The sequence below is a fragment of the Diplotaxodon limnothrissa genome, linkage group LG14, assembly GCF_057381915.1.
Source record: "Diplotaxodon limnothrissa isolate DT_005_m linkage group LG14, D_limnothrissa_male_GT1.1, whole genome shotgun sequence".
Taxonomy (NCBI): Eukaryota; Metazoa; Chordata; class Actinopteri; order Cichliformes; family Cichlidae; genus Diplotaxodon; species Diplotaxodon limnothrissa.
In genome coordinates, this window is record NC_140609.1 from 14,527,632 (window position 1) to 14,548,106 (window position 20,475).

The 20,475-nt window shown below is 43.8% G+C and overlaps 1 protein-coding gene across 2 annotated transcripts in view; it reads right to left on the reverse strand.

Annotated features, from left to right (window-relative positions):
- The window catches only part of mecom (MDS1 and EVI1 complex locus), a 124,952-nt gene that overhangs the window by 21,223 nt on the left and 83,254 nt on the right, over positions 1-20,475 (reverse strand). Inside the window, exons 1-2 of one of the 2 annotated variants that reach the window (XM_085370501.1) lie at positions 4,554-4,613; positions 3,066-3,200 (exon numbers count right to left, since the gene is read on the reverse strand). Coding sequence is in view for 1 of the 2 variants with exons in the window: in XM_085370500.1 (XP_085226626.1) it covers positions 3,066-3,200 (135 nt within the window). In the remaining variant the exon portion in view is untranslated. Of the gene's footprint in view, positions 1-3,065; positions 3,201-4,553; positions 4,614-20,475 lie in introns of those variants that run through there. The other variant, XM_085370500.1, reaches the window with a different exon arrangement.

Consider the following 20,475-nt stretch of genomic DNA (forward strand, 5'->3'; position numbering starts at 1 on the left):
TGTCTTATAAAAGGCTCTTCGGGCCTCGTTGGATGATGTTAATTACACTTTTAATCAATTTTCCCTTCAATTGACTCAGTAGAGTCAGGAGCACAGCGGAGGGTTTGTAAGCGCTAATTCCCCTGATTATATTAACAACAAAACGTGCTGGTCGTGGATGGATCTGTGGAAGCGGCGCTAAGGCTGCATCGTCTCTGCGTGTGCGTTAGCGTGCGAGCGAGGATGTCTTGCGCACTGGGGTAGGAATTTTCAAACATCAAAAAACTATATAACCGGCCAACTTTAAAGAGTTTCACATTCATTTAGAATAAAATGAGAACCTGCATGCATACTTGCATACTTGGCTCTCTTAATACAGCTCTTCTTATTTCTAAATAAATTCAAACCTGTGAGCTGAAGCATGCTGGATTAATTACAGATTTCAGTGTGACTCACAGACTGTGACACCTGCCATCGCCTTCCCTCTCCGCTCTTTCCTGTTGCTTTCCACTCTGACGTGTCAAATATATAAAGTAGTAAAGCAGAAAGGTCACCCAAATAAAGGCTGTCCTTGTTCATTTCTTTTAGAATGCTCAAAGTCCAGCTAATATTATTATTAAAGAACAACTTTAGCTTTTTATATTTCAACAGCTGAACACACAGTGCGCAATATCTTTAAACTTAAAAATATTCAATGTATTCCTTTGCAGGTCCTCTATTACTTCCTGCACAGTCCGCTCAAGTTTTCCATGCAAAGGGGTAAAAATAAAGACGTTTATCCTGATGGAGGATGGCAGATGAGTAACAAATGAATTGAGAGAGAAAAAGAGAAGAGAAAGGGGAAGTGGACTTGCGAACAGTTCCTCTAGTAAGAAATAAACAGACGTTGTTCTCTCTCTCTGCTCCCTCATTCATTCCTCTCTCGCTCCCACGTTCTCCTGAGATTGCTCATAAAGTTTTATGATAACCAGAACTGGGTCAGAAATAAGAAGACGGAGGCCAGTTTTACTCACGCTGGCAGGGCTAAATTGAGGCTTGAAAAGAACCAGGCCCAAATAACGACCAACACGCCTGGAAATTGCTGTCGCTGTATGACACTGCCTTAAAATCAGGCCGTACAACAAATCATCTCTGTTGAGCGCATGGCAAGGGACGATTTGTTTAAACTTGGTTTTGAAGGACGACTTTACAGAACAAGAAATGTATGAGCCCGGGGCAGCTTAGTCAGGCTCTTCTGTGGAAATCTGGTGATGCTACACGTTATGTGGCGACTGTGTAATGTGTGGTTTCAGGCTGCGTTTGGAGTCAGCACTTCTCTGTGGCAGTAAAAACCTGTTGGAATCAGGTACTGTGTGTTTTAGCGTTTCCAGCTCAGAATGAGGAGCGCGGGGAGTCATCTGAACCGCAGTGAACAATTCACAGTCCTTGCAGAGTGTGCGTGTGGGTACACACACACAAAACACACACACACAAAAAACACACTATCGTACATGCATACATGTAGGAAACACAGGCACTTACAGGTGTGGGCACACACTTCAGAGACACAATAAAACACTTGACACACTCACAGCAAGTCAATGAACATAAACGTCTGTGCACACAGGGACACAAAAAAAGCCCTCATGAGCACCAGCACACACACAGACACACACACTCGCACACAGTCAGTACCAAAAACTGACAGCAGCTTTGACCACCCTATTCAGTCTATTCATTTTACAGATACAGACAGGCATTGTGAGACGCTACACTGTGTTTTCAAAAACACCGATGTTGGCCGGAAGGCTTAAAGACAGCACATTGTGCTGTGTTGTGACAGTGTGTAATACTTAACAATCACCTCATCATAGCCATGTCCGTGACCTGTCGGTGCCTTACACAGCCACCCAAGCAGAACCACAGTGTTGACAGCGAGTCACACCTCGTGCAGAGGGCAGCTCAGGAAAGCTCTCCTCTGCTTGTTTGTCTCTCTGTGTCTTTTTAAAAAAGAGTGGCTAAGTACTTCTGGAAGCCTTCTCCTTCTATCCCTCTAAGAGAAGTGATACACCTTTCTCTCGTCCTTGTGAGGAAGAGAACAGAACAAAAACATACATGTCTGACAGAAGAACAGGCCAGATCTTTCTTGGAAGATGTCGATCACCTTTTTTTTCTTTTTTTTTCAGGGAAAAGGCAAACTCGGTGCATCTTTTCCACTGTGAGAAATTTCTGCATCTAATTACCACTAATTGCGAGTGCTGTATTTAGAGCATGTTACCAAGCACTATAATGGAGATTCTGCAGAAATTTCAATGGGCGACGTTAAGCAGAAAATTTAAATGGACCACCAGTGAGAAGTGATGACAAACACGCCAGCTAGATTATGGTTTTTATTCGGGTCATGCGATGGTATGCTGCGCACACGCGTCAAATAAAGTTTAGCCTCTTGTGTTCCTGTCCCAATGTGTGTATGTGTGTGTGTGTTTCTGTGTGGGAGGAGCCCCAGCCATGGCTTTGCTGAGCTGAACAGGCCCCCATGTATACAGCACGCACCTCTGCACAGCCAGGTGAGCAGCAAAAGGATGGTGACATTCCTGGCATATCTAGGAGTTTATATCGCAAGCGTGACTAGGAAGTGTGTGGAACTATCATCTTGGCGGGCCGCCTCTGATCCGGCCCTGTGGTCCTCGCACGGCAGAAGCCAGTGCACAATTACAGAAGGAAAACACACGCAGATAGCGAGGAGTCTCTATGGTGCAACGTCACATAAGACCTGTGCGTGTGTGAGTAAACTAAAGGCAGGGTGGGCCAGCGGCTCTCGGGGCTATCTGACTTAGATCACAATAACACCTTTTAACACAGCAGCACGCAGACGAGACAGCCGTCGGAAAATACAGGGAAGCCTTCTGGCTTTAGAAAAAGGCTGAGTGCATTTTAAATGCTTGATTCATCCTGCCAGACATTTAAAAGACACATCAGCATTTGGGAGTTCAAAATCGAGTCATGCAGATGTTTTCTCCCTCTCTCTTTCCTTCACATCCTATTTATCTCGCACTTTGTTGAGGTTGTTTTGCCAGGTGGGCTGCGAGTGACCCGTCTCCTCGTACCTGATCATCTATCTGGCACGCTGTCAGGTTGTGCTGCTTGGCTGCAGGGGCAAACTGGATGTGCTTCAGCCAGCTCCCGATATCTGGTTTGCTGGCATCCACGCAGAATTTTACATGGCCTGACCCATCCAAGATCTGCAAGGAATGAAAGACAGAGAGAGAGCAAGAGATCAGACTTTGATCAGTATCAGTCCAGGTTACTGTGTCCAAACACTGACTAACCACATACCTCCCACAGAGAAAAGAACTCAAATGTTAGGAGCAGGTCTCTCTCTCTCTCTCTCTCTCTCTGACACACACACACACACACACACACACACACACACTTTTAATATTATTATTATTTGTATTGTTTTGAATATAAGACAGTGAACATTGTATATAAATGAAAAGAAAGAGAAAAAAGCATTCAGTACCAAAGTAATTTCATTATATATCTGAGACCTTTTTAAAGCTTCAGAGGCCTGTTGAAGAATGATGTCATTACCATTTAAGTAATAAAAATGGAAATCATATTCATAAATATTCTTAAGATGCTAAGTGACGTCAATAAGTCAGTACATAAGGAAGACAAAAAAGCCAAATAGTAGGTTCAGTAACAAATAAAAACATGAATTATTATATGCATTCATTTCATATTAGCAAAGGTTTCTTTCAGTTTCACTTTGGACCGATCGCTCCTTTATTATTTTGTTACAGAAAGGAAGAAAAAAAAAGAAATGTAAAAATCTGCCACAAAATGAAATACATCCCTAAAAAAAATCTATTTGCATTTAACCTGATTCTAGCTGACGTTTAAATTCGTTTCTTTAAATGTAGTTGCAACGAATAAATGAACCAAACGTTACTCATTTTAACTGCAACAAGAACAGTAAAAGATAATAAACTACACACACAATGGCTGTGACAATAATAAACCAGGGGGACAGCTTTGTTCCTCTCATTGGCGAAATCAACAGAAGAGCAACAAACACAATAGAAGTGAATTATCATGCAAATCATATCATCGGTGGACTTTTATCGTTTACAAAATATTCGCGCAGCATTTCCACTCGAACGAATCGCGAGCGCTCTGACATTTTTCATGGCGCGGCTGTAAACTTTACTGGGGAACAAATCAACTGCAGGAAACCGCGAGTGATAAGAATTATGAAGACAAGCCGATTGTTGGGATGCAAAACGGAATCTCTCTCTCAGGGTCACAAATCTGTCTTTATGTCTTTGTGTAACCTGCTGCTGAATAAATATTTAGGTTACATAAAGCCCTTTGTCCGCGCTAAGAGAGCACCTAGTCGTGTATTCTGTAAACTACACCGCAGTCTTTTAACTAATAATTTAAACGTCAAACTTAGTTCAGCAAGATGGATGAGCGAATAAACTCCTAGATGTGCTTTTTCTTTCTCTGCGTGTAAGAAAAAAGAAAGTAAAAAAATAAAAATAAAACCTCAGTGAAGCAGTTTTTATTTATAAAAGTCTGCGTGTTCTTACCGTGGTGACTCGTTTTTTTTTAAACTGGCGTGCCACACTTTGAGCCTCTTGGGATAATAACAGCGGTGGTTAACTGAGTAAAAAGTGACACCGTAAAAAAAAATAAAAATACAAAAACATCGCCCTGGGAATTAAAAATAAAAGTAGAAAAATATTTTTTTTGCTAATGACGACTTCTCCAGATTTTTTGACACATTAAAAGAAAAAAAAAGATCGCTGTGCGGTTGTTTTTCGGTCTCTTCAGGTCTCCAATCCGCGGGACGAGTCGACTTGTCTCGCTGTCTGTGTGTGTGTCTGTGTGCTGTCTCTCACACACGGCTCGCTCGGTAAAGGTAAATCCCTTCTCACTACACTGTCTCACAGACAGCGCCGACTCCGCGCTTCTCCCCTCGCTGTCCCGCAGACGTCGGAACTGAAATCCCCTCCGGTGCATCAACTTGATCCTAACTTTTTTTTCTCTCGCAGCGGTGCGCTTCGAAAGGCTCGTCCGCTCCTCTCTTGTCACCCCTCCTGTCCTGACGCAACCAGGTGTCTTCTAGTAGCCATTCAACTTTTCATTTTTCTCTTCCTCCCCCCCTCCACCACCTCCTCCTCCTCCTCTTCAGCCAGTCGGGATGTGTCGTCTGTGTGATAGCGGAGATATTCGGGGTGGGGGGTGGAGGGGAGATTTCAGGCATCGCCTCCCTACTTTGCGCCTCGCGGATACTTGTGTGTGATGTTTCTCATTCAAAAAAAAAAAAAAAAAAAAAAAAAAAAAGAGAGAAAAGAAAAAATAAAGGATGATCCATCCTTATTATAAAAAAAGAAAAAAGGAGAGGGGACTCCAAGCAGGGAGACTGTCTTTACACATGTATGTCCCCGGAAAGCAGAGACTACTCTCCGCAGTAAATTTTAAAGTGACAGAGGCCCGGGGTTGGAAAGGGTGAGCGGGGTCAGGGAGAGGTCGGGATGGGGGCTTATAAAGGGATGAACTACACACACACACACACACACACACACACACACACACACATAGTCTGCACAATTTAATGAAGGAACATACGCATCAAAGTCGTGAATTATTATCCACCTTTTCTTAAACCTCTCGACATTTTTTTGTCGTTATTAAGAATTGAATTTAAAGGGGCTGCAGTGTGTTACACGTTTCTTATTTGAGCTATCTTATCATTCAGACTTGAGCTGTATGCCAGGGGGGACGAGTGATAATAATAATAATATTAGTAATAATAGTAGTAATGATAATAAACAGCCTAATTGTTCTCACACACTGAGATCTGGGAATCTCTATACGGGCCATTTGATGCCCATGCGCCACATCTTACGACCCTGGCCTACTCACCTGCTTTCCAAAGCTCACCTCTACATACAACACAACACATTTACTTTTCAACATCAGCTTGGGTTAGTTATTTCTGAATCTGCGTTAAAAAAGAAAAGAAAAAAAAGAACCTTTTAGCTCCGCGTGCGCCTTCGTGCATCTGCTTTGCCATCAAGATGAGACCAAATGTTGGACATTGTATTTCTTGAGTGTGTGTGTGTTTTAATCTCTCAGTTTAAAGCTGAAACTGATACCGTGAACAATCTGACAAGGGTAGAGAATAACACAGAAACGTCCTTGTTGTCAGTGAGCGGAGTTTATTAGGCAGCTTATAAAGTCAGAGAGAGCGGGGCTTTGGCTGATGAGAGCAGATGATGATGGATAACTCCTTACACTGTGACATTGACCTTCCATCCCAGATAATACCCATTGTTTTGCGAAATCGCGGAGCAAATGTGCAGGAAGGACAGGAAAAATCATGTGTAAATAAGGCAGGACCCGGCCACCGATTCCCATCGTCTCGCGCGCCTTGAGAACCGAGGAGAGACCCCGGTCCGCCCGGTCATTGATTTCCTGCCTCTCCTCGACTTGTCCATTGTTGGAACCCTTTTTAATTTAGCCATAAATTGGGAAAGCTCAAGTCGAATGAGCTGTTCTATTTTCTTCCTGTCAGGATGAGGGATTTGTTTTATGATGCATTGTGTATTAAATACAAGTAATCTGGGAAAGTGATTGCTTCACAGCCTCTCCGAGTCCTGATCGAGGATCCTGATAGAGAGAGAAGTGCGAGGGGTTTTGTGAAAAGGAGGAAATGTGAGAAAAAGAGGATAAACTCTCGGGGTTTGTGGTATCACCGGGGGTAAATTGGGGTAACGGTGGTATGACCCCCGCACCAACCCCCTCTCACACACACAGACCCACCTACCAACACTCCCCATCTCCATGCACGGGCACGTGAAGGAAAAGCTACAATTCTTTTTCCAGTCAGGAGATGGCGTGCTCAGCTGAACTGAACCTCACTAAAGAAGTGTGAGTGGAGACTTGAGAGTTAAAAAAAAACCCCAACTAATTAGGTGATTCGATTTGTTGCTGCTGTCAAGTGAGCTAAACCCAGCACGGACTTTTGTCATTTCATAATAAAATCCCGCACGACACAAACAAATTCAGAATAAAACCCTGCACATTTGTGACGTATAATTTGGTGATTTGAATGTCTATTTATGACAGCGCTGAGCAGCTGCACTGCGTCATCTCTACACACACGAGCGATCTAAGTTTGTGTGGATATTTTAGCAAAGGGAAAACAGACTCCAGCTGTCACGCGACAAAATAATAACACAATAAAAAAAATCCATTACAAATAATAATAAAAAAGTGCCCAGCAACGAGCCTACTTTGCTATAAGTCTACTTTTTTTTGTTGACTTTCAATCTTGTGCGCAAAACATCTACACAACAAGGCGTGTAGATGCTAGGTGGGCCATGAAAGATGTGTACGACTTGAATATATAATCACCTGAACGAGCTGCCATAAAAAGCTCTCGAGTCCGCGCTGAACAGACCGATGGGGGTGAATTTAAAACACTTGTTCCTTTAATAAACCGCGAGAATGATTTGCGAGTCGTTGCTCTAATTTATATTTTGTTTGCCGTAAACGCCGTTCTGATGTGCCCGGATTTAATAGACCCGTTTTATCAGAATTATTTCCACGCCTTTGTCATAATGATTGTGACAAACGGTGGGATGGCGAGGTGGAAAAGCTGTTTATCAACAAATTACAAACCAAACACACGCAGGCTTCAGGGTATGTTAGTTCCGACTATATCATGCAACACAGCGTTTCATACTTATTTGATTGGGGAGGATTAAAACGTACAGCATCCGGATAATGTTTAAAGTGCTGTGAAATTCTTGAAAAGGAGTCTCAAATTGCTCAAACAGGCCCCTTTTTTTGCTTGCGGCTTTCTTGTTTGTTTTTAGGAGTTCGGTCACGCAAAGACAAATTCACACATGCATGTAGACACTTTTTATTTGTTTATAAGATCAATCAGCTTCATATATTATCTGAGATTCGGCTTCATGAGCTAACACACTTCCTTCTTCTTCTTAAAAAAAATCCATTAAATATCTTTTAAGCATTTTCTTCTATTTAGAAAAAAAAAAAGAAAAGTGATTTAAGTTTCGGTGCTCTGCAAAGTCAGATGGGACATGCTGGAGAAGAGGGGGGGATTCCCGTGTGGGTTGCAAACTGACTCCAGCAGCAAGCGAACTTGGAGAGCCTATACCCGCTGCAGCCGAGGGGCCACATGGAAACACTGGGAAGGCCTGTGTGGTGCATTCCAGCACATCCTTCAGGAGAGAGCGAGAGAGAGGGGAGAGAAAGAAAATATCGCGGCCAAATCCACATGAAATAGTTCCACTGTTCATGACGAGACCTCCTATTGACACGGCGAAAAGCTGCATTAAGTCTCCATCGTGACTTTATATACCCCCCCCCCCCCCCCCACACACACACACACACAACCACCTTTTCCCCTCGCTTTTTATTTCTGCCTAAATGTGGGGCGATTCAATCAAGTGGTTAAAAAAAGTCACCCGGGGCTCAAAGAGACGTCAGGCTCCAGGCGGCACAACACTCTGCGGCTTTGTCTTTTAATTAGCGCATTCATCAGGCAATAGGTGCGCGCAGGAGAATGAGTGGCGCAGTTTCAAGAGTCTTTATTAATAGAGGATGTGCACGGTGCCAATTAGCATTAAAACACGGCGAAGGAAATGAAAGGAGAAAATGTAAATAAAATTTTTTCCTTGGGCCTGGAAGTAGGCCCGTTGTGAGCGGCGTGTTAATCTCCACCTCAGTAATTTGGTTCTGCGGGAGAAGACAGAAGCCCTGCTGCTGTGCCCTGCACTTCATAAATCACTGCTTTATGTGGACAAGGTCAGCACCCTCCCTCCTCCACACCCCCACCTCCATCTCTCTCTACTGGCCCCTCCCGGACCCTCCGCCATGTTTACCCGGCCGCCCGGGGGCTCTCAGGACCAGACCGGCTCACTTCTAATTACTTTGGATTATTTTCATTTGCCGGGGGTCAGGCAGGCATTCCGGCAGAGAGAGCGAGGGATGATTTCTTGACAAATTCTGCGGCCTGCGAGGAACAAGCCCGGTGTGTTTGCTGAATTAGCACATGGTCTTTTTCGCTTTGGCACTGTCTTTGCTTCCCTTTGAGCTCATAATCCAGGGCGCACTCTTTTTTCTCCTCTTTTTTTAAGAGTAGAGGATTCTTTCATTTGTGTCCTTGTGGGTAGGTGTACTTTTTAATCGTTTTGAAGTCGACACTTTAAAGTTTGAAAGTGTCAAAACTGGGAAGTAACACCAAGCCTCATGCCCTGAGTGACCCACTCAGTGACACGATGCCCTGAGTGGGATTACTCACGGATTTCTCAGTCGAAACATTAAATGAAAGAAAAATCATTTCCAAAATGCAAAAACAACAGAATTACCACAAAACGTGAAAAAAACAAACAAACTGAGAGGCAATCTCTGCTGCAGAAGCTGAAGTGCTACAAGGGACAGTAAGGGACTAAACTGTTTCAGACAATCTGAGGAGAGGGCGAATGTGAGATTAGATAAGATGCAAAGCTAACTGGGTTTAGGCAACCTGATGGTGTTGTCTGAAGGAAGCAATGGCGGCCTAAGTGACTTGAGAGTCTGTCAGGCGGAAGAGAAGTGGAGACGGGGCTGAGGGCTGGCAGTGATGTACACAAAGTAGTACAGATTGTGGTAATCACAGACACTTCCTCCACAGAGCCTCGGCATATAGGGACACACTGTATTTGGGCTATTGGGTGTGATAAAGCTGCACAAGTGTCAAAGGTCAGGTTTGTGAAACATAAATTCAGTGGGCACACAGCTCCCATACGCATTGGACAGACTGGAAACTTAAACACCTCCCCACCACCTCCACCTCCAGCCTCAGTGGAGAAGGTGGGGGGAGGTAATTAGAGCATGTTGCCTTTTGCCGCAGGGAGAACAAATTGGCTCTAAAACGCTCATAGATATCATCTTTAAAAGAGGCTTTTTATGTACAAGAGGTAAAAGTGGTATGGAACTGAACACGGCACTTCAGATGTCCAAGTGTCACACATTCATTACATTTATTGAGCTCTCTTCTCACGTTTAAAGTCAGGACTCAGCTGTAACACTGTGACAAGCTGCCTTTGACACACCGTGTCCAATTGGAAGGCTAATATTTTAATGTTGGTGGATATCAGACAAGGACGTTACAGCTTTTCGCTGCGACCGAAGAAAATGATCCCGGCAGCCTTGTGATAACAGCTAACTTGATTCTGAACAGGAAACAACTGAAAATAGGTTGATACTTCTCAGAAATCTAAATAAAAAACCCAGCAGCAGATCAAACACAGGCACTCTGTTTCTTCTGCGTATTCGCTTTTATTGGAAGTTTTTTTTCTCAAACTGAAGGGGGGGGGGGGGGGGGGGGGGGGGGGAAGCGCTTGTTGTGTCGTAGAGAAAAAAAAGAGGGGAACATGAGTGTATAATGGCTATTTTTATATTCAACTTTGCAAGTAGTCAAAACTGAAAAGTGAGAAAGGAGGAAAGTATTCTTGTGTAAGCAGACTGTGGAAGTGTGTTCAGTCTGTTCATCATGACATATAAAGAAACCCACATAGTTGTGACTCAAGAGGATATTACACTGATTTACATTTCCTGGAGATTTTCACTAACCTTTAATATAACTGCTGCTTCACTCTAACCTAACCTTAAAACCTCTATTCATCTAAAAAAAAGCAAAAGACTTATATTTTCAGGTTAACTTAGTCCCTGTAAGGAAGACATGTCCCAGTAATGTGGCTTTCTAAACACATTTAGACCCCCTCCCAACAGGAATACCTGGACCACACGCACATGCAGGCATAGGAATCTGCTACCCAGTACAGCGTACGTGGACATGATTAAAGTCAGAATTAGCTCGGAAAACAACAAATCAGTTGCAACAACCTTAAAATGAAGGAAAGCTGAGCGGCTCACACATAACACAGGAACACAGAGTGGCTCCCATTAAAGGCTTCACTGGCTTTCAGTAGCATCAAAGAGGCCCCTGAGTTAGACTGGGATTATATTTAACCCAGGAGCTTGTTGCACTGCGGAGTACAGGGCACATGCTGATGCTGCTGCCAGAACACCATGCTTCTGGCACCGCTCTGATCCAGAGCTTTCATTAAAATGTGGCTTGGGCACAATTTTCTGCAGGAACACACACATGGACGGACACACACGGAAACAACACAGAAAAAGTCAAAAACAAAAACAACGGAGGAAAAAAAACGATTGTCTTGTCGAGCAGACTCAGTGACGCGTCGTTCATATTGTATGCAACCTTTCTGTCGCTCGCTTTTACGATAAAATATCTACAAGGCTGGAGGAAAGTGATGTAGTTGACCTATCGGTGTTAAACCTTTATTTAAGAAGTGAACCTTTAAAGTTTAAGAATCTTTTTTGTTTTTATGTGTGGGCCCTGGGATGAGAAGAAAAAAAAACCCAGCTCCAGAAGCCAAGCAAGGGGAGAACATCTGCACCGAAGGGACCTACTGGGGTTTGACTGCAGGGTCTAATAGTGCAAACCCCTGAGCCACCATGCTCATATATAATATACTTAAAATTTCAAAATGCTGTAAAATCATATGAGCTCTAGTTTATACTGACACATTGCTTCATGATAAACGTGAACAGGAGCATAATTAATCAGTCTGCTTTAATACATTTGAATACATCTGTGATTTTATCGAAAGTCATCCAGACACAGAGCCAGACTTACATGAATAAATGCAAAGAGTCCAACAAAACTCCTCCTGTTTGTGTATAAGTCTCTAGAAGGCCTGGGCTTGAGAGATTGCAATCTCACTTGGCACATTTCAGTAGTCAGACTTGATATGACCCATCAGACAAGCTCGTCGATACTCCCCAAGTTCATTCAATTCCAAACCAATCATCCCGGTGTCATACACTTTTGGGTTAATATTCTAACTGTGAGGCCCGGCACTAGGTGAAGATAAATCAGCTTTTATGATGGGTTGTTATGGTTTTTATGGCACTGGGGTTGTGAGGGACTGATTTGGGGATCAATCACCTGCAGGTGTCTGGCAGGGGCCGAGGGGCTGTGAGGATCGATTGAGGATCTAGAGCTGTAGTGATGGAATAGAGGTGTATTCGTGTGTGTGTTGAAATTGGGTGCATTTGTTGGGTATGTGTATTAGTTTGTGAAGGCGTGAGAGAGACATAATGATGAAGGTGTGTATGTGAGTGCTTCGGAGACACAGAGGAGATATATCTGGGGCTGCAGCAGTGATGAAGGGCTGCTGGACTATGACCAGACCATCTCAGCTCTTATCAGAGCCCCCACCCCCCAAACCACCCATTCCTCCCACCTCCACCCTTCTCGATCCACTTCTTTATCTTGGTGGCACTTTGGAAAATCTCATTGTCACAGAACATTTAACAAAGACAAAAGTCTCCGGCTGGCAGCTGGAGATGACTGGCCTGGCAGCTAGTGTGCAGAGTATCCCTCACACGGCCTCCTTCACTCACGTCTTGCTTTTTCTTTTTCTTTTTTTTTCCCCCCTGGGAGAGGCCGGCAATGTGGGCAAAACACCGCCAAAACATACTGACAAGTCCACGTATATCTAGGTGCACAGACGGCTCGAGCGGCCATCAACACACAGACACAATAATCACCCAGAAGTTTGTCAGTTTAACTCTCTCTTTCTGCTTCCCTGGAAACCATGTTTATGCACATTCAACATCTCCCCTGACTGTCAGACGGCTGCTTCCTCCACGCTGTCAGCACAGCACCGGCTGAAACAAAAGAGGCGGAGAGCGAGGCCTAGGGTTTCTGAATTAGAGGAAGTTGGTGCTGATTACGCTGCCACTGAAGAAGCATTCCGATCCTGTTAACCCCTATGTGAGCTGCCAAACTCCAAACCATGCAGTGAAACCGCACTTAGCACACGCCCTCTCCATGCACACAAAAAACATTTCCTCCTCTTGTCTGTTCTTTCCTTTCGCTTTTTTAATGATAATCCTTTGCTTCTTCTGTCCTAGATCTTTCTACATCCATTCTTTTTTCAGCTTTTTTTTTTGTCTCCTCTCTGATGTACTTTGCGCTCTATCATCCCCTTCATTGCAGAAATACAGCAGTTGGCTCTCGTAGGAGGAGGGAACATTCCACCTTCACACCCTTACCTCTCTATCCCTGATGAATGTCTTCACTCCACTTGTTTATAAGATAGAAGGGGTTATTCATAATCAAGCCCAAGAGAGTATGTACACACTGTGGACATCCTGATAGAAAGCAACGTATTAAATTTCTGTTTGTTTGACAGGAGCGCTGTCTCTCTCCTTCTCCTTGACAGGAAGACCCCCATCCATCCAAGCCGGGGCGCGACCCCAGCAGCACTCCCCCCTCTTTCTCTCTCTCAAGAGCTAACACATATTAAGTAAATGAAGAGTCTCTTCAGGCCAGCGGGAGATAAACGAGCTTCTTAAACATTTTAGGAGTGGCAGTTTGATCTGGTGCTGGTGGGTGTTTACGACGTAACTGCAGCAGAGTTGCGTTTGTGATGTTACCCATCTAAGTGTGTTTATACTGAAGGGAAGATTGTCCCGATCTTCAAGCCAGGTGCTGAAGCTCTGTGTCTGTTTGAGATGGAGGGTATGCTTATGCCTTCTGGATGTGTGTGTGTACATTCCCTTTAAGTGTGTGCGGCTCCTAGGCCAAATCCTGTTCAGACAGGCAGACGGTGTGTTTGTCCACATCCCAAGCAGGAGCAGGTTCATGTTAGGGTGTCTGCTCTGATTCTACCCCAAGCTTTTCCTCCTGTCTTTCTGTCTCTTTCTCTTTTCTATCTTTCTCTCTGTGATTATTGTCATTGTGGTTGTTTAAAAAAAAAGAGAAAAAAAGAAAGAAAAAACACTAGCAGGGGGAAGTGTAGAAGGGGGGTGGAACTGGGGAGGGGAAGCACGACAGAGCTGAGGTGGGTTGGTGGCAGTGGTGGTGGTGGGGAGGGCTATAAGGCCCCGAGGGTGGGTATAGGGTTTTGGTGAGGGCTCGGGGGTTGGTGGTGAGGTGTGCTTGGAGAGAGGGCCCTGGTGTAATCTCAGTGCTGAATAGACGGAGCTCTTAATAGAATCCCGTCGTCCGGCTGCCACCGAGAGAAACAAGAGCTGTAATGGATGGGCTCAGCTCTAGCTCCCACTTTCCCCCCTGTGACCCCTGCGTTGGTCAGAAGTAAGAGCTAAAGAAGCATTGTAGCCTCAGGCCTGATTGAATGGGGAGGGAGGGAGGTGGCGGTGGCAGTGGTGGCAGCGGGGGTGGAGGGGGTAGCCGCGCTGATAGACCAATTTCCCACTACTGCGAGCAGCAGGGCTTGATTGATGAGGGCTGGTGCTGGTGAGAGGAGGCCCATCACATGCGATCACATAAATACTTATTCAGCTCGAATTGGGCCTGACAAGCCTTACGACAGCTTTGTGCTGTCACAGATATCATTGGAAGGAAAACGCTCCATTAATCATGTGTAATTAACTTTTCCAAAGGGAGGTTCGGCTTGGAACCAGTACTAACCCACTCAGTACCCAGATAAAAAATTTCAGCATCTTAACTGGGATTGGAGAGGTCTTATTAAAAACTCGAACCAGTTTCCCTCGAGCCGCCCCGTTTGTACAGGAAACGGCTTCATTAGTATCGGTTTAGGACTCTAATGGGCTCAATACAAAGCCTCCTCTCTCAAACCCAGCCGTGTTCAGTGGCCTTACAGTGCAATATCCTGTGAGCGCACACGCCCATAATGTTCCCTGTTTGAAGTCAGAGCAGAACCCATCTGAACGCCTGCCACTGGTTAACTACCTTGACCCTCCCATAAAGTAGTGTGGAGGAGTGAATGTTGGAGAGCCCGACAAGCTGCGTGGTGTCATTTTCTCTTTCTGTCTTTCTGTCTTTAGGTAAAAGGTACCCTACCCATGGGAGTAAACTGGACCAGGGCCCCCTTTGTCTTAAAGCAGCGGACCAAATGATCTGCCACACACAAACACGCACCAACTGATGAATGCATCGACCGAGTGCAAAATCTAATCTGATCAGCAGTCCTCCTTCAGCATTCTAATGCTGCCCACCTGCAGCTTTGTAGCTACACAGATGAATGTAATGTAAGCAGTTGCAATGGAGAGAGACAGAAAACAATAAAGGGCTAAACAACCATGTACCTTGACCTGAAACTGGATTCCAAGTTCTTTCAGGAAAATCAGATAATATCTTAGATACACCGAATGATCCGAAAGTACATTTGGTTCCACAGTTAAGAATGCACGAGATGTAGATGCGACGTAGTTATGTCAATGGATCAGGCATCAGGAATCATTTTCACCAAACATTTTGACTCTCACAGTGTACCGTGTGATTGGTCTACACTTTTAAATAACCAAGGGTGCTAAATTCAGGTGATAAGAGTATTTTCTTAAAAATGTACTGCCGTTGTGGGGTGGGACTCAGCATAGAGGCATAGTCTATGATTTCACCACACATCCTGTTTTTACACCGTTGGTTCTTGAAGGCATCATGTTTCTATGATGGAATTCAGACGTGGTCATCACATGCTTCAGTGCACACTGCTCATTAAATTATATCATTTACCTGAATGGAATAAAGTCAAGAGCAAAGCTTGTATTTTGCCAGACATGCTTAGGCATCAACCTCACAAACACGTACACAGGACCTTTCGAACTCAGTCATCTCTCTTCTCCTGTTGGTCATCGGTGGTCATTTCCTCTAGACATCATCCTCACTGTTGCACAGACTTGAATCATTTCCTTCCTGTTAATTATCTCTGTCTGGACGTCTGAGAGAAAGAAGATACACTACAACTTGTTGAACTAGTTAGGAAGATACCACACGTATTGCAGTGCAGTATGTTCGTCATTATTAAACAAAGTTATACAATGACCAAAGATAATGCTACCCGCAAAGAAATAAGGGCTACAAGAACATGAGGAGGAGGACATAAATGATTGGGATCTTTGTGAGGTACACGGTGAGGAAAAACAGCTTTAATTATTGGCTGCCCTGGTCACCTCTCCAGAGAATCATTAATTAAAGTTGAAGTCCTTAAGGTGCTTATTCAGAGTGTCTAAACCAGATTAAAGGCCTGTAAAGTAAACTAGAGACAGGTTCATTTATCATTATGTACTTTACACCGACGAGTGACTTTTTTTCCCTTATGAGTTTTTAAGGTAACGTCCTCTTTAAACAATGAATTCTAATTAATTAATTCTTTGTAATCCCAAACAGCAAAACTCAACAATAAAAGCATAAACTGAGTTTATTGTGCATTTGAATGAAAGTGATGAATTTTTAATGTTATTACACTGAGGCCTTTATATCCCATCCTGGGAGAATCCGGATATAATGTGTAGATTTTCTTTCTCACAGACAGCACACAGCAGGAAACACACAGTGCGCCTTAGAAACATTCAAACTGCTGGAAATTGTCTGTGTGGTTTAGGCAAAAGTCCTTGTGACCTTCAGCAACCGCTACAGTCTGAAATTCAGATGTATGAAATTAAAACTTTCATTGGTAAGTTGGTTTGGATTTAGTGAATGCACATTTTCCCTAGCGACTGCTGGTTGCCAGGGGGTTACTGACCAGTCTGCAGCGCTGTGTGACTTTAGCTTGATGTTCTTACATGCACCTCTGCTAGAATAAAATGGCTTAAGTTAAGATTAACTGCACTTACTGACAGAAATTCAGTGTTTTTAGTTCATCAGTTTGCTCTCTGTTGCTCTCCTGACATGATAATTTTGACTAATTAGATGAAAGTTGTGGTGGTGGTGCTTTGACACACAGTGTGAGGTAATATTAAAACTCAACCCATCACCAACGTGTCATATATGGATGCCTGATCAGGAATTTCAATACAGTGCACCCTAATAGGATTTCTTTTTCAAGATGTTGGGTTAATCTTAGGATACTCTATTTTAAGTTAAAATAAGACCTTTTCTTAAACCTAAAGCTAGACCTCTACACCTTTAACATATGCCTGTAGTTTTGTGATAACAGGTTGGTTTTTGTACATAAACCTCTGAAAAATCAAGTTTTTCATGCTCCTTATTCTGACCTGTATGAGGATTAACAGCCTGGGTATTAAAGAAGAGTCAAGGGAGAATGGGCTGTATGCATGAACAGTTGAGAGGTGACAATCTCAAAGACACAAATAAGAGAAAAATTAAGTCTTCATTCTCAGGGAGAAACAAACAGGAATGCATATGTGAAACTGCATTCAATTATGTTGGTGGAGATGTGGAACAGTTCCACAGACGGGTAGTTAAAGGCATACTACAACCAGACGAGGAATAAGTTGGAGAGTGTGATAGAAAAGAGTCACTGGGTGAAAGGTCAAATACATTCACTCAGCTTAATTTGACTTATATATAGCAAATGCAGAAAAGCTCATCTGCTCTCATACTGGCCTCCCTCTCACTCAAAAGCAGGGCTTCAGCTCTCACTTGTTACCAACAATGCCCCTCATTCTCTCAAAACTGTATTTAATTGACAATTTTCATGGCTTTCCTGTGAGACGTGTTCATAAACTGTTCAAAGAATCCAAATTGCCAGATGACACAATAACACTGCCTATTTCTCATTGTGCACATCTGGAGTCGGGCTTGGGTCTCGTCAATCTCATTTGGCACAGCTGAAGGAAAGTAGCGATTGTTAAAACCCTTTAAAATAAGCTATCCACTGTCAACTGGAAGGGGACAGCAGACTGGCTGAAAATCGTTTTTTTCCCCCCTCTCATTTACTGATGGGACTTTGCTAAAGGGAGACATTGGCCACTGCAGTTGGTTTGTCAAAAACAGGCCATTGGCAAAGCTTATAGCTCGGGTTGTGCTCTTAGCCTGGGCTTTGCCCCCTTCAGACAGATGCTAGCTAAGTTGAAGAATGGAAAGAGGAGAGAAGAGGAACGTGAAGAGGAAGAAGGCCTTCTTGGTAAAATGGCTCTCAGTGTTAATCAGAGACTTCACAAGAGCCAGAGTCATCACCTCAGGACAGAAAGACTGAGAGAATGAGGGTAGGCACAGAGGTGAGGAAACGAGAGATGACTTTAATAAGAGATAGACAGCAAGATGGAGAGGAAAGGAAGGAGGCGAGGAGCGCCGGCTACATTCCTGTGGCCACAGCTGTGGGAGCTGCAATCACTAAAATGTAGCGCTGTCTCAGTGCTGGAGATTTCTGGACATGTTACAAACGAAATAAAACAGCACGACATGTCTGTTTTTTGAATCAAAGAGGAGACTAGCAATCAACATGCTGGGGTTTACACTACCTCCCTCCCTCCTTCATTCTTGTCCTCCCTCCATCCTTCTCTCTGGCTGACTGTCAGTCCCTCAGTGGAAGGGATGACCCCTTCTCTGTCTCTATATTTGCCCCTCTTTGTTCACCACTGGCCAGTTAAGGCAGGCATCTGAGGCTGAGGCCATCGATCATTGGCCTGACAGCGGGCCCCAGGCAGAGATGGCCCTGTTATTTGGACTCTGTGATGACTTCCTCAAAAAGGGGCCCCTCCTTCCCTCATAGGGCTGGCATGGTTGAGGTTTGGTTTGGAGCCTCCATACCTTCTCTGTATGTCCATAGAAAACACATCGAACTCACTGGCTGCATGTTTGGGTCACGCTAGGGTTAGCAAGACAGATAGAGTGTGGAGTGGGAGTAAAATAGGTCGAGAGAGCTGGAAGCTTGCTGTGTTTGAATCTACTTGGTAGCTTCTCCAGTCCCTTGGAGAACTGCAATGAAGACTTTGGCAGCAGTAATAACAGAAGTCAACACAGTAGATTTGAGAAAAGGAAACAAAAAAGCAACAGCTGGAGTGCCTCATTTGTGATTTGTCTGTGTTCTGTCAGACAAGACACAGCAACACTACTTGCTAAAGTACATTTTAAGCCATTATTTAGATCTTTGTGCATGTTTGATTTAGGTTTGCTCCCCCTCCTTCTTCTCACATGACAGTGTGTGAATGTCCTTAAAAAGATGTTAAAAAACAAGGTTTATTCCTCGCACTTTACTACTTTGCTCCTCCAATGCATCCCTTCCCATCATTCTGCCTCCTCCTCAACTCTTTAGCTCAACACCCCCTCCCCTCTGTTCTCCCGTCTCCCTCCCCACACTCCCTCTCAGGCACTAGACAGCGACTTTGTAGAGCAGCAGTTGTACTATTGTCTTGCTGCTCACATCGCATCATCATTACAGTTGGCTATAATTGAAAACAGGAGTCTTTCTATTAGGCTACATGGTGACATGGGTATCTGTCTCTTCTGATATTCCCACACTGGCTAATTTCCTCCCTCATCTGCATTCAGCAGAGCAGAGACAAGAGAGCATGACAGTGGATATGGACTCTGATAAAGACTCTGATAACTTTATGGTGATGTACTCCCACTTGCATACTTTTATATATAGGAAATGTATCAAACTTTGAAAAATTACAGAAAAAAAACATACTTCAAAATTTATTTCATGGCCTTAGCTGAGATTCATCCCTTCCATGTTTTATGTTCTTTTTGTTCTTTTTAAAAAAATAATATCTTTCTAGCCTAGAGTCTGTGCAGTAAATGCTTGCCATAATGCTAAGCCCGCCTAACAAAGGGTGCACACACTTCATTAGCACTGTCCGTGAGAAGGAAGGAATCTTACACATGGAATCACTCCTGAGCTCCCGTCTCAGGCTACTGCTGTGCAGAGCCTGGACTCGCTGGCTTCCTTCCTTCGAAATCCTTCTGGCCCCTGCCTAAACACAATGCACAATTTGTTCATATCCCGCACCAAAGAAAAGGGAGATACACAAAGCGCAGGAGATAAGGTTTCAAACTGTCTTTGCACTCGCAGGTGTGGAACTTTTAAAGCATTAAAAACGTGATTTAGTCCCCCGCCCCACTACCCCCTCCCTCTCCTCCTAAGCTTTCTTTTAAAATAAAAGAAGTGACCTGAAGGATCAATGGATGATGATGATGATGATAATGAAGAGGAGGGTGTAAGATAAGTTAATAACTGGGTGAGAGTTTAGGAAGTGGAGTCCACATACAAACCGAAGAGAGCTCGTTTAGCTTCTGTCTCACATTGCATCACGCTGCCCTACACCTTAACACTAACACTTTGCTATTGCTCTCTCAAACTCTTTGCCTTTGCCCTGTTTCAATGGCATCAAATGGCTCGAGTGGACAAAAGAAGAGAGGGAGTGCTGCCAGCTGCCAGACTATGGCCACCATGGTACACCCCACTACTATGAGCATGCCATTGACCTTCAAAAACAGCTATTTTATTTTACTAATAAACACAAGTTGACTAAAATAGTTTTATTTTTTTTCAAAAAACCCACTCAACATATCCACAGCTCCATATTTTTTCAGCTGTCGTCCTGTGAAGAACATGAGGATTGGTGTCCTTTTTTCATGTACTTTGGAATAGGCTTCTTCTGTTCCTGTACTGAAGGTGGAGTCAGTCTGGGTTTTTTCTTCTTCTGATTTTTATCTGTTTGTTTGTG